The sequence below is a fragment of the Myxine glutinosa genome, chromosome 12, assembly GCF_964187855.1.
Source record: "Myxine glutinosa chromosome 12, kmMyxGlut1.1, whole genome shotgun sequence".
Classification (NCBI taxonomy): domain Eukaryota; kingdom Metazoa; phylum Chordata; class Myxini; order Myxiniformes; family Myxinidae; genus Myxine; species Myxine glutinosa.
In genome coordinates this window covers 8,229,991-8,244,581 of record NC_136272.1, presented here as the reverse complement: position 1 = coordinate 8,244,581, position 14,591 = coordinate 8,229,991, and the positions used below count along the sequence as shown (strand labels likewise).

Here is a 14,591-nt window from a genome sequence, read left to right as displayed (position 1 = left end):
TCTGGGCACTCTAAATAACGATGGCCTCGCATTTCTCACCTCACTCAGTGGGGCATTTACGAACGAGAAATGTCCTCCTCCCTATGGATGCCAACTGATAGGGATTGTCTGTTTTTTGTTTTTGTTTTTTTTGTATACAGAGTCGAGGCTCGTGAAAGAGCTAACATTTATCAAACAAACAAATCAAACAAACAAGCAAACAAAGTACATAAAAAGGGGAGCGGTCGACAAGATGGGAGAGAAGGGGAGGAAGCACACAAACACAACATTTGAGAGCAGGGACATCGGGAGATGTTTTTGGAGGGAGAGGGCCTGGGGGGAGGCAGGATAGGTATAAAACGCAAGGACACCAAGGACTTCCAGGAAAGAAGTCAAAAGTCACCTCAAAAAAGTGGATTTGGGGTGAAATTAGCGGGGGTAGAAAAGATCAAGGTTTTGGATTGGGGAAGATAAGAGATGGTGGTGAACAGCCGTTTTAAAGATCTGGAGGGAGGAGTGGGATTGAAGAGAGTGAGGGAGTTTGTTCCAGAGGCGGGAGAAAAGGGGAATGAAGGAGTGAAGGTGAATAGAGAGTCTTGATTTTGGCAGTTTAACCATTTTGGCAGTGTTCTCCATCTTTTTAAATGCTGAGCATCAAGCAAGGCAGCGCACATACCATTTTTTAAGTGTTCGGTGTGACTCGGCCAGGATTTGAACCACCAACCTCCCAGACTCGGAGCGGACGATCTAACCATCTGCATTTCACAACCAGGGTGTGCTGCTGAAATGTGAGCTGCAATTAACATGAAACATGTACCGGAATTCTTGCACGGGTTCTGTTCCTGCTCACGCAGCCTCTCAGCATTCAGCGACGCACACAAGAGCTTATGTGTAAACCAGTGAAGCTTCTGACAAGATGGGCCACAGTACACCACCTGGCACAGACAGAGGGAAATTGTATTTTGTTTAAAAACACAAAAGTGTACAAATACATAATTTTATGCAAATATCTTCCTTTTTTTTGCACAGTGTAATGGAGTTTGGCTTCCCGTTGTTGACCGTCTCCCATTATCCAATGTTGAAGCAGCATATTCAAAAGGTCCCCGGCATCGATGGTAAGTCCAGCAAAAAGCCAAGAGCCAATTCCACCACAAATGCTGCCGAATTTGCATATGAAATAAATAGACAACCCCCATCCATAACACGTAAAAATCCTTTGGCTCCTTTTGAACAAATTCCTTTGAACAAAGTTTGTTCTTTTTCTAATATGGAATCACCTGCCTGTGTCCATACAATCCTGTGCCTACTAACTCTTCTTCAGTGGTTGCTCACCAAGATCTCATTCCTTCACCCATAGTTACCTGTGATAGTGTCTGACCTTACTAAAAACCACCTTTAGAGGCCATTTTTCCCCGCAAGCGGGGGTTGGCCTTTTTCGGGAACCGTGGTTGTTGTTGTTTTTCGGTCCCCTTTTTGAAACAATGTTTTACGGCCGGATGCCCTTCCTGACGCCAACCCTTTTTGCCGCCTTTAACGACAACCAGGGAATTACCAGTGAACTGGTACTCAATTTGCCGACCTCGGAAGGATGACAGGCTGAGTCAACCCCCCTGGCGTTAATTCAGCGATCGACCGGGATTCGAACCCAGGATCCTAGGATCCTAAGCTGACACCCTAGCCGCTAGCCCAACACCAGGGTCTTCTGACCTTACTAAACTTATCCATATATTCCTGAATGCCTACCTGTTCCCAAACAGTCTCCTAAACCTGCTTATATCTTGACCTTGTCCATTTGTGAAAGAGAATAAAGCTAAATAGTGTATTTTTTAAATCCTAAAAACTCTATACCCTGCACCTTTATACTAGTGCCCAGCAAGGTTCTAATGGGTAAGGGCTAGTCCCAACTGCAAAAGAAAACCAGAGCAAAGTGGTTGGTGTGCCGTCGCAAATACCCACGCTTCCCACCCAAAGCAAAGTCGAAGCATGGCAAAAATTCCACCAGGAATGACCAAATATCAAATTTTGAGTTTAAAATTATTTTCCTTTTTTGACATCTGCGACCCCAAGTGTCTACCCCATGGGCATGAACCGGGGATCAAATCCAAAAGAAACGTTACATTTCACGAGTCCCCAAATGATGACAACATATACAGTTTCATTCAAAAAATTAAAAATGTGGCCATAATTGCAGTTTTTCGTGTTTGACCTTTTGACCCCACCCAAGCGGGCGTAGCCAAATGTGACTCTTGCACCTTCTTGCCATGTGGTGATCATAACTACCAAAGTTTGGCGAATTTCTGTCCAATGTTGAGGAGATAGCGTGATAGACGGGGCCGATTACAATTTCCCCCCCCCCCTCGTTCCCCCCACCCCTCGTTTTTTTTCAAAAAAGCATGGGCATGTTATCAACATGACGGAAGAGGAGAAAGCAGAGACTCACCCTTTTGCAAGCAGAGCACCTGGACGACGCTCCATGTTCTCCACAAGTCGCGCATACTTCAGCGTCCAGCATACCCACTTGCCCGGTCACTGCTTGGGTCAACACTGACAGAGCGGTTGGCTCGTGACCCTGCAAAGTAGGGTGGGGGGATTTTAGCAGCTAAATTAGTACCATGTGATCAATCCACTGACAGGGATTCGGACTGTCCTGACCAAATGAGAACCCACTTCTGTGACGGATTAACTGGTAAATCCCTGGGGAGTTTAAAATTGTCAATAGATCAGAGGAATTAGCAATTCCAACTGTTTGCAAATTCTCTCAATTTTCCCGGATTTCCAAGGACTGAAAAAGTCCACACAAGGGACAAGTTTTCCAGGACTGAAAAATGATTTTTCATTTTTTCAGGAATTTCAAGATCGTGTCCACAGAAATTCTTAATTTCAACGTATACAGATAGAGCAACGATATCCACCTGAAGTTTCTTCCTCAGTGGAACAAAGACGTTAATTGCAATTCGGAAAAGTTACAAATCAGCCACTGGAGTTGCAACGGACCCTTTCAACTAAAATTCCAGGACCTTGTATCCGTAGTGATAAAGATGGCGACAACACAATGGGCAATATGGATCATTTCCATGCTTTGTGATTACCTTTAAAAACTAGATGGTATCCATAGAATACTTACCCTGCGCCCCTCTATATCTCCGAAAGTGCTGCATAGAAAAAATTGAGACATGGCTCATTTTAAAGAACTCTCCATGGGGAATAAAGCATGTTAATGATGATGTCATAGGTGGCTCCATTATGACATCATAATTTGACAAGTACAGAACTTCATCCGATCAAGATGAAATTTATTGCGCGTCATCTGGGGATAAATTGGTGGATAAATAAAAATGATGACGTCATAGGTCACACGTTTCGGCCGCCATATTTGTTTTGACACAAACGCCTTAAAAAACACTAAAACACATCCTGGCGAGGGTCTGCGATCTCTGGTTGCTCTTGTTTTCCATGTAGAGGTTTCGGAGATATCGAGGTGCAAAGTTTTTCGTTCTTTCCAAGATTGCGCCTGCACTACGTGACTTATGATGTCATAATTATCATAAAAAAATTAAACGGAGGTGGCGCTCCTATGGTGAAGATTTAGTGTCCATCGGACCAACAGTTGCTAAGGAAAAAAAAAATTCATTACTTATCGAATCAAGCGTTGTGCTTGTCGAATTATGACGTCATAATGAAGGCACCGATGACATCATCATCATCAACACATCTTATTCCCCATGGGGAGTACTTGACAACGAGCCATGTTTCAATTTTTTCCATGGAGCGGGGTCGGAGATATAGAGGGGGCAACGTTTTTCGGTTTTTGCAAGATGGCGCCTTTACCGCTGAACTATGACGTCATAATTATCATAAAAATATTCTACAACAGGAGGCGCTCCTATGGTGAACATTTGGTGTCAATCGGTCCAAGAATTGCAGAGCAAAAAAATTCATACTGATTGAATAAAGTGTTGCACTTGCCGAATTATGACGTCATTATTACAGTACTGATGACACCATCATTAACATATCTTATTCCCCAAGGGGAGTGCTTGACATTGAGCCATATTTCAAATTTTTCCATGGAGTGGTTTCAGAGATATAGAGATGCGACGTTTTTCGATTTTTCCAAGATGGCGACTGTACCACGTGACCAATGACGTCATAATTATCATTAGAACAATTGTGCAGGAGGAGCCGCTCATATTCTGAAAATTTCTTGTTCATCGGACTAACAGTTGCAGAGGAAATTAATTTTTTCATACTGATCAGATCAAGCATTGTACTTGTCGAATTATGACGTCATAATGGAGGCACATATGACATCATTAACATATCTTATTCCCCATGGGGTGTACTTGACAATGAGCCATGTTTCAATATTTTCCATAAAGCGGTTTGGGAGATATAGAGGTGCAACGTTTTTCCAAGATGGCGTCCATACCACGTGACCTACGACGTCATAAATATCAGCAAAAATATATACAGGCAGAGGCGGTTCTACGGTAAAATTTCATGTCAATCAGACAAACGGTTGCTGAGAAAATGAATTTTTAAAATGCAGACATGGCACACGTAAGGCACACGGACGCAACCGAATGATTAACCCCGCTTTTCGCTTCGCGAGCGCAGGGTAAATATTATACAGTAATGAAGTAATAACATTTCAAGTCACACGAAGAAGCAGTCCAATAGGTGCGCTGTATATTGGAGAATGTCCGACAGCAGGAAGTATTAAGCGAGCTTTAATTTGTCGTGTTAACAATCTCAGGGATAAGCTAGCCAGAGCAAAAGGAAAATATATATATATTGTAACGGATTTGAGAATCCTGTAATTTTTGTAAATATCACCCTCTGTAAATTGTAGTAATTCTTGTAAATACCTCCGTTTTGCGTAAAGATCAAAGGTCGTCCCCTTAGCTAATCCATCGCATGCACGTAGAAAATCATATACCTTTCTAAATAGTTATTTCTTATTATATGTCAGTATAGGGCTCTGTTTCCCATTAATTGACACTGCATTGCACCAAATGACATAAGATAGATCCCCTTTTTCAAATTCCCCCAAAGCCTCCCTTGCCAACTGCATTTGCCGCCATTACGGCGTGGTCAAGCCTCGGAGAAGAAGGGGGAGGAGCTACATTACGGGCGTGGCCCGCACCTCGTCACCAAGGGTGGAGCCCCGAACGACCAACCACAAATCGGTGGGTATGGCTTGGTAGGGCGTGATATATAACCTGCGGCGCGACGCCCCCACCAGAGATGATTGAGGGAGCCAGATGAGCGAGGGAGCATGAAGAGTCTTTCTGTCAGGAAGGCGCTTGAGTTGGTGAAGAGAGACGTGCAACCTGCGGGAGTATGAGTGAGGGAGACGCTGTTTCCAACCAGCCTTGCCACGTCAAGCTCCGACGCGCTGCTGCGAACATCCCGGCGGTGTGGACCCGAGGGGGGAGAGTCGGCGGCTGCTCACTCCTGGCCCGGCCGTTCTCCTGCGTCCAGCTGAACCTTCCTCCCCTTCCAGGCTTTCGTTCCTGCCCTCATTCATCCATTTGTGTACGTGAGTTTGTTTTGTGTGTCTTGTCTGGGGTTTTAAGTAAGTTTGTATAAGTAGAATTGCACTGTGTCTTCTTCTTCTGTAAATTGTTTTCGTTTCTTTCCTCCTCCTTGGTTTCTTTGGTTTTGTACAATAGTAATTAATAATAAATCCCTGTTCTTCCTACCTTTGCCTTCCTTTCTTCACATCCGTTCGTCTTTGTGATTTCCATCATTGAGTACCTGTGGCACGATTTGGCCAACGTTTAGGATCCGGTTTAGTAATGTTAATGGCTCGAGCCGCGGGCAGCTAAAAACCGCTCGGCAAAATACCATCTTGTCCATGGTCTCGAGCGAAGTTGCTCACCTGCCTCATAGAGGGAGCGGAGACGGCCAGTGAAAATAGAAGGGGGACGTGAGTTTGTTCTGTGAGTCTTGTCCCTGGGGTTAAGTAAGACTGTATAATATAAGTTAATATTTGCACTGTGTCCTTCTGATTCTTCCATTTCCTTGTATATTACTTTGATTGCTTTTCTTCCATTAGTTGTGGGTAAATAATAATAAATCCTGTTCTGCCTACCTTCGTCTTCTTCCTTCTCATCCGGTCGCTTTAGAGGTTTCCACATTGAGTATACGTGGAGCGATTCGGCCGACGCATATGAACCGGGTTTAGCCCCTTTGATAAACGACTCACGCCGCAGTTCGCTTCGCTCGGCGCAACCAATCCATTACGCTGCGGCCGTGAGCGGGGGGGTGTTTCCTTGCGTACCGGGAGGCGCTGGTATTTAGGTCATAGGACGGTTGGGCCTAATACCCTACCCAGCGCTGACCGGGTGTGACGTCATACCACCAGGACCACGTCGGTCAGTCAGACGAGGGGATTAATCCGCCCTCGATAAGGGGGGAAAGAGGCCGACGTTGGGTTCCGTAACAAAGTGCCAGGAGTGTGGGATTCGGACCCGAAGTGCGTTTAACACACTCAAATTACGAGTGGCCAAAATTTTAGTTTATATCCAAATTTGAAATCGCGCCATGGATGATCAAGGCGGCCGGATGCCGGTGGGGGAATTAGAAGAGGGGTTAGAAGCGACCCAGGACCCCAGGGAAATGTATGTGGGAGAAATGGAGGAGGAGAGCAGTGAGGATGTGGTAGCGGAGGCTTCAGGTACACGAGATAGGGGCACCTCGCATGAGGGGGGAGGCGCACAAAATGGCGGCTCGCACGCGGTTGCGGCAGCCACGCCCGCAGCACCGGTGGATTTGAACCTTTTTATGCTGCAAATGGAGGCCCTTATGGCCAAGATGGGTGAGCGAATGGAAAAAAAAATGGATGCTCGGAGCGATAAGATGGGTGAGCAATTGAGGGCTGATAGTGAGAAATTGGGAGGCCAAATGGGGGCAATGAGGGACGAAGCGCGGGGTACCAGTGAGCAATTGAGAGACGGGTTAAGTAATATGGGAAATCAAATCGGGGGGCTAGAAGCTAAATTTGAGGGTTTAGACAACAAATTTGAGGGTTTAGACAATAAATTTGAGGGGCTAGACAATAAATTCGAGGGGATAGACAACAGGTTGGAAGGGCTAGCAGGTAAATTGGGGTGCCAACTGAATGACGTGGGTAATCAAATCGGGGAAATGAAAGAGGGGTTAACGGGGTTGGAAAATAGAATGGCTGCCCAGGAGAACCAGATGGAAGGGGTGAAGAATGGGTTAGGGGGGTTAGAAAATACTATGGAAGGCAAATTGAGGGAAATAGGGGAGCAATCCGCCTGGGAAATTAAACAGATGGGAGATCAGATAGAGGAGGTGAAAATCGGGTTAGAAACTAAATTGGATGCCCAGAGGAATGATTTGGAACAGATGAGGGCAGCATCTACCAAAGAGATGGGAGAAATGGGGGAGGAGATCAGACGAGGTGTGGGCGAGGAGTTCGCGGGGGTACGCGAGGAGGTAAAGCGAGGTGAGGAGCGTATGGAGAAAGAGGTGAGGAATAATACGGCTAGGTTACAGGGGGGCATAGAGGACCTGACACGGGGAGTAGAACAGCTGACCATGGGACAAAGGGAGTTGAAGGAACAGGTGAAAAAGAATACGGCTGTAATCGTGGGGTTGAAGGCGACTCAGAAAGAGATAAAAGAGGAACTTATAGCGACGAAGAGGGAATGTCAGATGGTACATGAGGGGTTGACAAAGAGGTTGGACGAGGTAACAGAAGTAATGGAGACGAAAGAACGGGAGGTGAGGACGCACATAGAGACGACTAAGGTGACATTAGAGGAAGAAATTGAGGGGGCGCACCGGGAAATGAAAGAGGTGAAGCAAAAATTAGAGGAAGTGGAAGAGGGGGTGAGTGAAATTAAGAAGAGATGGAGGGAAACTAAGAGAGAGATAAAGGAGGAGGTGATGGAATATGTACAAGGTCTGTGTTCAAATCATGATGATGTGCTCATTAACCAAATAAAGAGTTTGCAGGTGGCGGAGGAGGAGCGACGACGAGGTGCCGAGGTGAGTGGCGATATACTCGGAAATGTATATGGAGTGAGAGGAGATTCAGTCGGCTTGGGTGTTGGTTTAGACCCGGGTGTTCGTGAGAGGCCGCTGGTGAAGTGTGCGACAGGTACCGAGTGTGAAGGAGGAGGTGTGCGAGGATGTCCGACTATGGGGTGTGTGAGGAAAAAGTGTGCGCCGAGGGGCGAGTGTGCTGTCGAGAGTGAGTTGGTCGTGGCGCGTGTGCGGGGGGGCACATGGAAGCGCGTAATGGGGAGTGTTACAGGGGATGTAATGGAAGAATGCACACCTGTGGTGAGTGTTATGGAGAGTGTAACGGGAGAGTGTGCACAAGAGGATGCACGAAAAAGGTGTGTGACAGAGGAGTGCATGATTACAGAGTGCGCTGTCAAGAGTAAGGGTGAATGCGCGACCGAGTGTGGTGGTGAAAGTAGTGAGTGACACGGAGCACGAGTTGGTTGTAGCATGTGAGAGAGGATGCACACCTGGAATGGAAGGATGTACACCTGGAATGGAAGGATGTACACCTGGAATGAAAGGATGCACACCTGGAATGGTCGAGCGTGGGTGGGAATGCACGCTCGAGTTGGTAGTGGAGCACGTGATTGGGTGTGCAGAGGAGAGCACACCCGTGGTTGTCACAGAGGATGTGACCAAGGAGTGGGCGCGAAGAGGTGTGTTGGTGAGGTGTGCGAACGACGAGTGTGTGCTAAGGTGTGCGGTGGTCAGGTGTGTGACGAAGTCTATGAGTGTACAGGGGAGGGGTGTAAGAGAAGGTGCAATGACGGAGAGCATGGAGACAGCTGGATGTGTGAGCAAGGAACGGAACGCGGGGTGTGAGCATGCAAGTGGAGCATTGACGTTAACCGGGTTAGCGGTTAGATCGACTTGTAGCCAAAGCGAGCCCTCGGTTCGTGCCGGGCGTTGTGCGCCGCGGGAACCAGCGGGGATCGTAACCACGGTGGTTTCAAAGGAACCGCCGTACGGGATCCACGCCGGGCCTCGCTCCGAACGGTCGCGTCCGTGCTCCGCTAGGCGGAGCGGGCGTCCCGGTCGGAAGGGTCGTCACGGCGACCCCTTGTGGTTGAGGCGTTCCGGCAGGGCAAGATCGGGCCATCGGACGGCTCCGTGCCGAGATGGTGCATGGAATCTCGGCCCGGGTAAGCCCCCTTCCCTGCACCGAATGCCGTACGAATCCAACCGCCGGCAACAAACCACCCGCATTCATTGCTCGGCTGTGCGAAGCCGGGCTTTGAAAATGTAACGACGCACCGAGGCTCAAGTTAAAGGACATTTGGTAGGAATAGGGAATTTGTGATTGAAAGTTTTTTTGATTGACTGGAATTGGAAGAGCAAAATTGATAGTAGGAGATGCCCGATGTGGTGGGATGGCAACTTTCCCATCCCTCACACAACGGGGGCAAAGGAGCTATAGTTTTATGGGGTTTATGGCAGTGAAAGCTCGCCGAGGGAGGGTTTGGATAATGTATAGGGACCTAGAGATTGACCATAGGTAACTGAAGATTTAAGTAGCGACATTGGACAGGTAGTCGGGGACATGGAGAGGTTAGAATGGATGATAATAACGAGGGAGCGCAATAATGTAAGGGGCGACGGGGAAGCGCGAGTTTTAGCAGGGCACCAGGTAGATCAGATGATGCCGTGTGTGTGTGAGAGTCTTGATATCAAGCAAATGAGGAATTGCTAGGCAATGCTTGGGGGAGATGTGAGTTGTATTGAGTGTGAAAGTGTATGGAGCAGTGTGTGAGGAACAATTGTGGTTGTGCATTGTATTGAATTATTGAAGAAGCCTGGGAGGAAGGAGGGTGCAAGTGCCACCAGGTGTGTGATTGCACAGGTGTGCAAATGAACAGGTGTATGGAACAGGTGTATGAGTGAGTAATGGTGGTTGAGTGTTGTGTTGAGCAAATGGCTTTGGAGGAAGGAGGGTGCAGGAAGCACCAGGAATGATTGCACAGGTGTGCAAATACAGGTGAGCATGGTTGTATGGAATATATGGAGTATGGAATGGCTGGTGTGGAGTGAGTATGGTGGAAACTGTGGAGTGGAGTGGATGGTGCGAAGGCAGTGGATGGGGAGGATGGACCCCATCACGAATACCCGGGGAGGGTAGTTTAAGAGTTAGGTCGAGGGAGTAGGTAAATTGTGGTTGGATATTGGCATCTGTGGTGCGTGGTGGAAGAATGGTGTTTGGATGGGTGCATGAGTGACGTGGAAATGGCTGGGCGTGTGACCTGTTAGTGTGTGTAGTTGAATGGGCACTCCGCCACTGTTAGGATGTCGGCCAGGTGAGGCCGCAGGTGGGCTCTGGGAGCCGTTAGAGTTGTGGATGGGGCCCGAGGATCCGGAGGACGGACCCGGGTAGCCCAGTGCCAGAGAGGGCACCGAGTGGGGAGAGCGCCAGAGGGCCTTCCCCAGGTAGATAGGTTAGGTAAGGAGCAGGTAAGCTCGGAGGCAACTACAGTGGTGGAGGTGTGCAGGTGGGTAGACCTGCTGGGAGAGCCACACGACCCAGTCCTGAAATTGTGCAAAGGCACAGGGAGTTGAATCGGGGGAGTGAGACCCCAAATTGATGAAGCACCAGAGTTTGGTCAACGGGAATTTGGTTCTTAAAACCGCATAGAGTGTAAGATGGCCAATGGTTTGGCAGGGAAAGACCCCGGGTAGTGTAAAGTGTATTAAAGTCATTTAGAAGGTAGATAGGATTGAAATCTCCTTGCACCATCTACATCCACTCACCTGAGGTGACAAAACTCCACACCATGGCATGGTTTGTTGGTTTTATTATTTCTGTGCAAATGTTTGGATTGTGAGACGCATCATGACGTGGGTGTGACATTGTGCTGATGTTCCATCTCTCCCTCCTTATGAGGATTGATGATGAATTTGAATGATGGCAAATTTTGGGTTAGCGGGATTGTGGTGACGAATTTGGTATAGGGGAAATATGGGGAAGACGAGACTAGTGACGAATTTGTAAATGTGTAGGTTTTTTTTTGTAAATACGGGGAGGGGCAAGGGGGGGGGGGGGGTAGTGTAGGTCACATGTGGGGGGCGTACGGTAGGGACGAGCTTTTCTCCGCTCAGTCTCCAGACGCACCTCATTCTGCATTACCTGTTTTGATGTGTACCCTTGCGCCCTGACCCCTCACTCACCTGTCTTCTGTTCCCCTGTCTCCCACCCGAGGACTGTGCTCTCTGGGCACTGAGAGGAGTGTGCGGGGAGGTCGCGTCCGTGAGCCCGAACCCCCGCAACCAGCATGCTTGCATTGATGCACCACTTATGGACCGCCGTTCTGCGGCCAAGCACCACTTTATGGACCCCACGTTTTGGGGCCTGGCACCTCTGCTGGGGACCGGCCATGGTGGCCAGGTAATCTCACTTGCGGCCCAGGGTAAAGGTGGCACCTATGCCAAACAGGTGGACCACCCTTAGTTGGCCCCTGTGGCCCTAAATAAAAAGTGGACGCGTTGGTGCCCTTTTATTTCCAAATAGGCCGCAAGTAGAGAAAACATCAGGAAGAACATCCGCCCAGCAGAGAAGAGGAAGACCACCACTAGTTGTTTTTTTTTGTGTGTTATTATGATGAACTGGTGACTTGCACCGAATGGTGCTTTTGGTGATTGGTGCTTTGGTGTTTATTGGTGCTGGTGCGTCGATGCAATGCATGCTGTCTCCTCCCCTCCCAACAGGAATTTCTTTTTGTTTCCCTAAAATAAAAATCACAGGTCCTGGGTTGCAGTTTTGTAAATAGTCAAAATAATGTCACTGTAAATAATGCTCCCCCACCGTTCATGTTTAGTTTGAAAATAATTCCGCAATTCGGTTAGCTGTGGGTGTAAATCTGTTAGATAGGGTGCAATGCAGCAGGGGGACATACTTATTTGTGTTTTAAAACTGTCACACTCAGGGTCAGGTTAAATGTAGAGGGAACTACACCTACGTGCCACACTAGAGTTAAAGTTTTATAGGCCCGGGGACGTGCCTAGAGGATGAGGGTGCAGTTTTTTTTTTTTTTTTTTTTTTTTGTATACTGAATCGAGGCTCGTGAAAGAGCTAACATTTATTTCACAAACAAATCAACCAGACAAACAAAATATATAAAAAGAGGGAGCGGAAGACAAGATGGGGAGAGAAAGGGAAGCACACAAACACAACATTTGAGAGCAGGGAGAAGTGTGGGAGGGAGAGGGCTTGGGGGGAGGAGGCGTGGGAAGGGGGGGGGGGGAGAGGTATAAAACACAAGGAGACCAAGGACTTCCAGGACAGAACGTGGTATTTAAAAAAAAAAAGTGTAGGATTTTGGGTGAAATTAGCGGGGGTAGAAAAGATCAAGGTTTTGTATGGGGGAAGATAAGAGATGGTGGTGAACAGCTGTTTTAAAGACCTGGAGGGTGGAGTGGGATTGAAGAGAGTGAGGGAGTTTGTTCCAGAGGCGGGAGAAAAGAGGAATGAAGGAGTGAAGGTGAGCAGAAAGTCTTGATTTTGGCAGTTTAACCATAAGAGGGTTGCAGGCAGATCTTGTGCGACCTGTAGGAATATTTGGGGGACAGAGCCCAGAGAGAGCTGGGGGGGCAAGGCCAGAGAGGAGTCAGTAGAAGACGGAAAGACCACCAACCTGCCTGCGGTGAGTGAGTGAAAGGCCCTTGGAGTTGGCTTCATCGCGGGAGATTCCAATGATTCTGAACGCGAATGTTGTGGATTTGAGAATTGTTGTAAATATCACACTGTGTAGTGTAATGAATTGTTGTAAATACCACCCTCCATAATGTAAAGGTCAAAGGTCGTCCCCTTAGTTAATTCATCGCATACACCTAGCCAATTTTAGAACCTCTAAATAGTTATTCCCTTATTCTATGTTAGTTAAAGGCTGTGTCTTCCATTAGTCGACACTCCATTGCACCAAATCAAATAAGGATAGCTCCCCTTCAATAATTACCTTTCCCAGCCGAACTCTCCCTCTCTGGGTAAAGCAGCTTCACAAGCGTGGGGTGCGCGCCCTCTCATTTCGCTGCTATGGTGAATATGTGCTCCGTGCTCTGTTTGAACAGGAGGGGCGGGCTCGCCGGGAAGAGGCAAGCCCAGGGTGCACCACGAGGGGCGGGGCTGTTCAGCCCCATGCCCAAATAAGGAAACAAGCTAGTGGCTCGCCACGAGGGGCGCGCCGTTCGGCGCCATGCCCAGATAAGGAGACAAGCCCGTGGCATTGCCATATAAGGTCACGAAACAGAACACGGGGGAGGGCGGTACCGAAACCGACGAGGGCGTGTCACACCCGCGCTGAAGGGATGAGATAAGCGTGCGACAATCGCGCAAGAGGTATTGAGGGAGACAGACGTGTCAGACGATTGAGAGAGAACGAGAGGACCGGAGCAGATGACAAAAGAGCCCGAGGCGTGTCGAGGAAGGACGAGATACGTGTGCTGCCGCCGCCCTGCTCGCTCCCAGCCCAGAGAGGACCTGCTTGCTGTGCGCCCTGCTCAACCTTCCAGGCTTTGTGGTCCCACCTGAACCTTCTGATCCCTCCAGCCAATCCACTCTGCAATTTCCCCATTCGTGTACGTGAATTTGTTCTGTGAGTCTTGTCCCTGGGGTTAAGTAAGACTGTATAATATAAGTTAATATTTGCACTGTGTCCTTCTGATTCTTCCATTTCCTTGTATATTACTTTGATTGCTTTTCTTCCTTTAGTTGTGTGTAAATAATAATAAATCCTGTTCTTCATACCTTTGTCTTCTTCCTTCTCATCCGGTCGCTTTAGAGCTGGGGTGGGGAACCTCCGGCCTCCGGGCCGTATACGGCCCGCGAGACCGTTTGATCCGGCCCGCGAGGCAATTCATCTATCTATTAAAAAAAAAAATTGTTTTTTTTTTTTGTATACAAGATCGAGGCTCGTGAAAGAGCGAACATTAATCACACAGAAAGACAAACCGACACATAAAACATATAACATCGGGAGCAGTAGACAAGATGGGGAGAGAGGGGGAAGGACACAAACGCAACATTTGAGAGCAGGGACCGAGAGACATGGAGACATCGAGAGATCTGTGAGAGGGAAAGGGCTTTGGGGGGGGGGGGGGGCATGGGAAGGGGGGGCATGGGAAGGGGGGTGGGAGAGGTAAAAAAACATATGGACACTGCCAGGACTTCCAGGAAAGAAGTTGGAATTTCAAACAAGGTGGATCTGGGGTGAATTAGCGGGGGTAGAAAAGATCAAGGTTTTGGATGGGGGAAGATAAGAGATCAGAGGGAGGTCAGAGAGGGATCAGATAAGGGATCAGAGGGATCAGAGGGTCAGAGGGATCAGAGGATAAGAGATGGTGGTGAACAGCTGTTTTAAAGACCTGGAGGGAGGAGTGGGATTGAAGGGAGTGAGGGAGTTTGTTCCAGAGGCGGGGAAAAAGAGGAATGAAAGAGTGAAGGTGAGCAGAGAGCCGAGATTTCGGCAGTTTAACCATCAGAGGGTTGCTGGCAGATCTTGTGCGACCTGTAGGAATATTTGGGGGACAGAGCACAGAGAGAGCTGGGGGTGCAAGGCCGGAGAGGAGTCGGAAGAAGACAGAAA

At 48.2% G+C, this 14,591-nt stretch overlaps 1 protein-coding gene across 3 annotated transcripts in view; it reads right to left on the bottom strand.

Moving 5' to 3' along the window:
- The window catches only part of LOC137438259 (ankyrin repeat and MYND domain-containing protein 2), an 821,307-nt gene that overhangs the window by 5,100 nt on the left and 801,616 nt on the right, over positions 1 to 14,591 (bottom strand). For all 3 annotated transcript variants that reach the window (XM_078766441.1, XM_078766440.1, XM_078766442.1), the window contains exons 3-4: positions 2,420 to 2,548; positions 797 to 914 (exon numbers count right to left, since the gene is read on the bottom strand). In XM_078766441.1, coding sequence (XP_078622567.1) covers positions 797 to 914; positions 2,420 to 2,548 — 247 coding nt within the window. The remainder of the gene's footprint in view (positions 1 to 796; positions 915 to 2,419; positions 2,549 to 14,591) is intronic.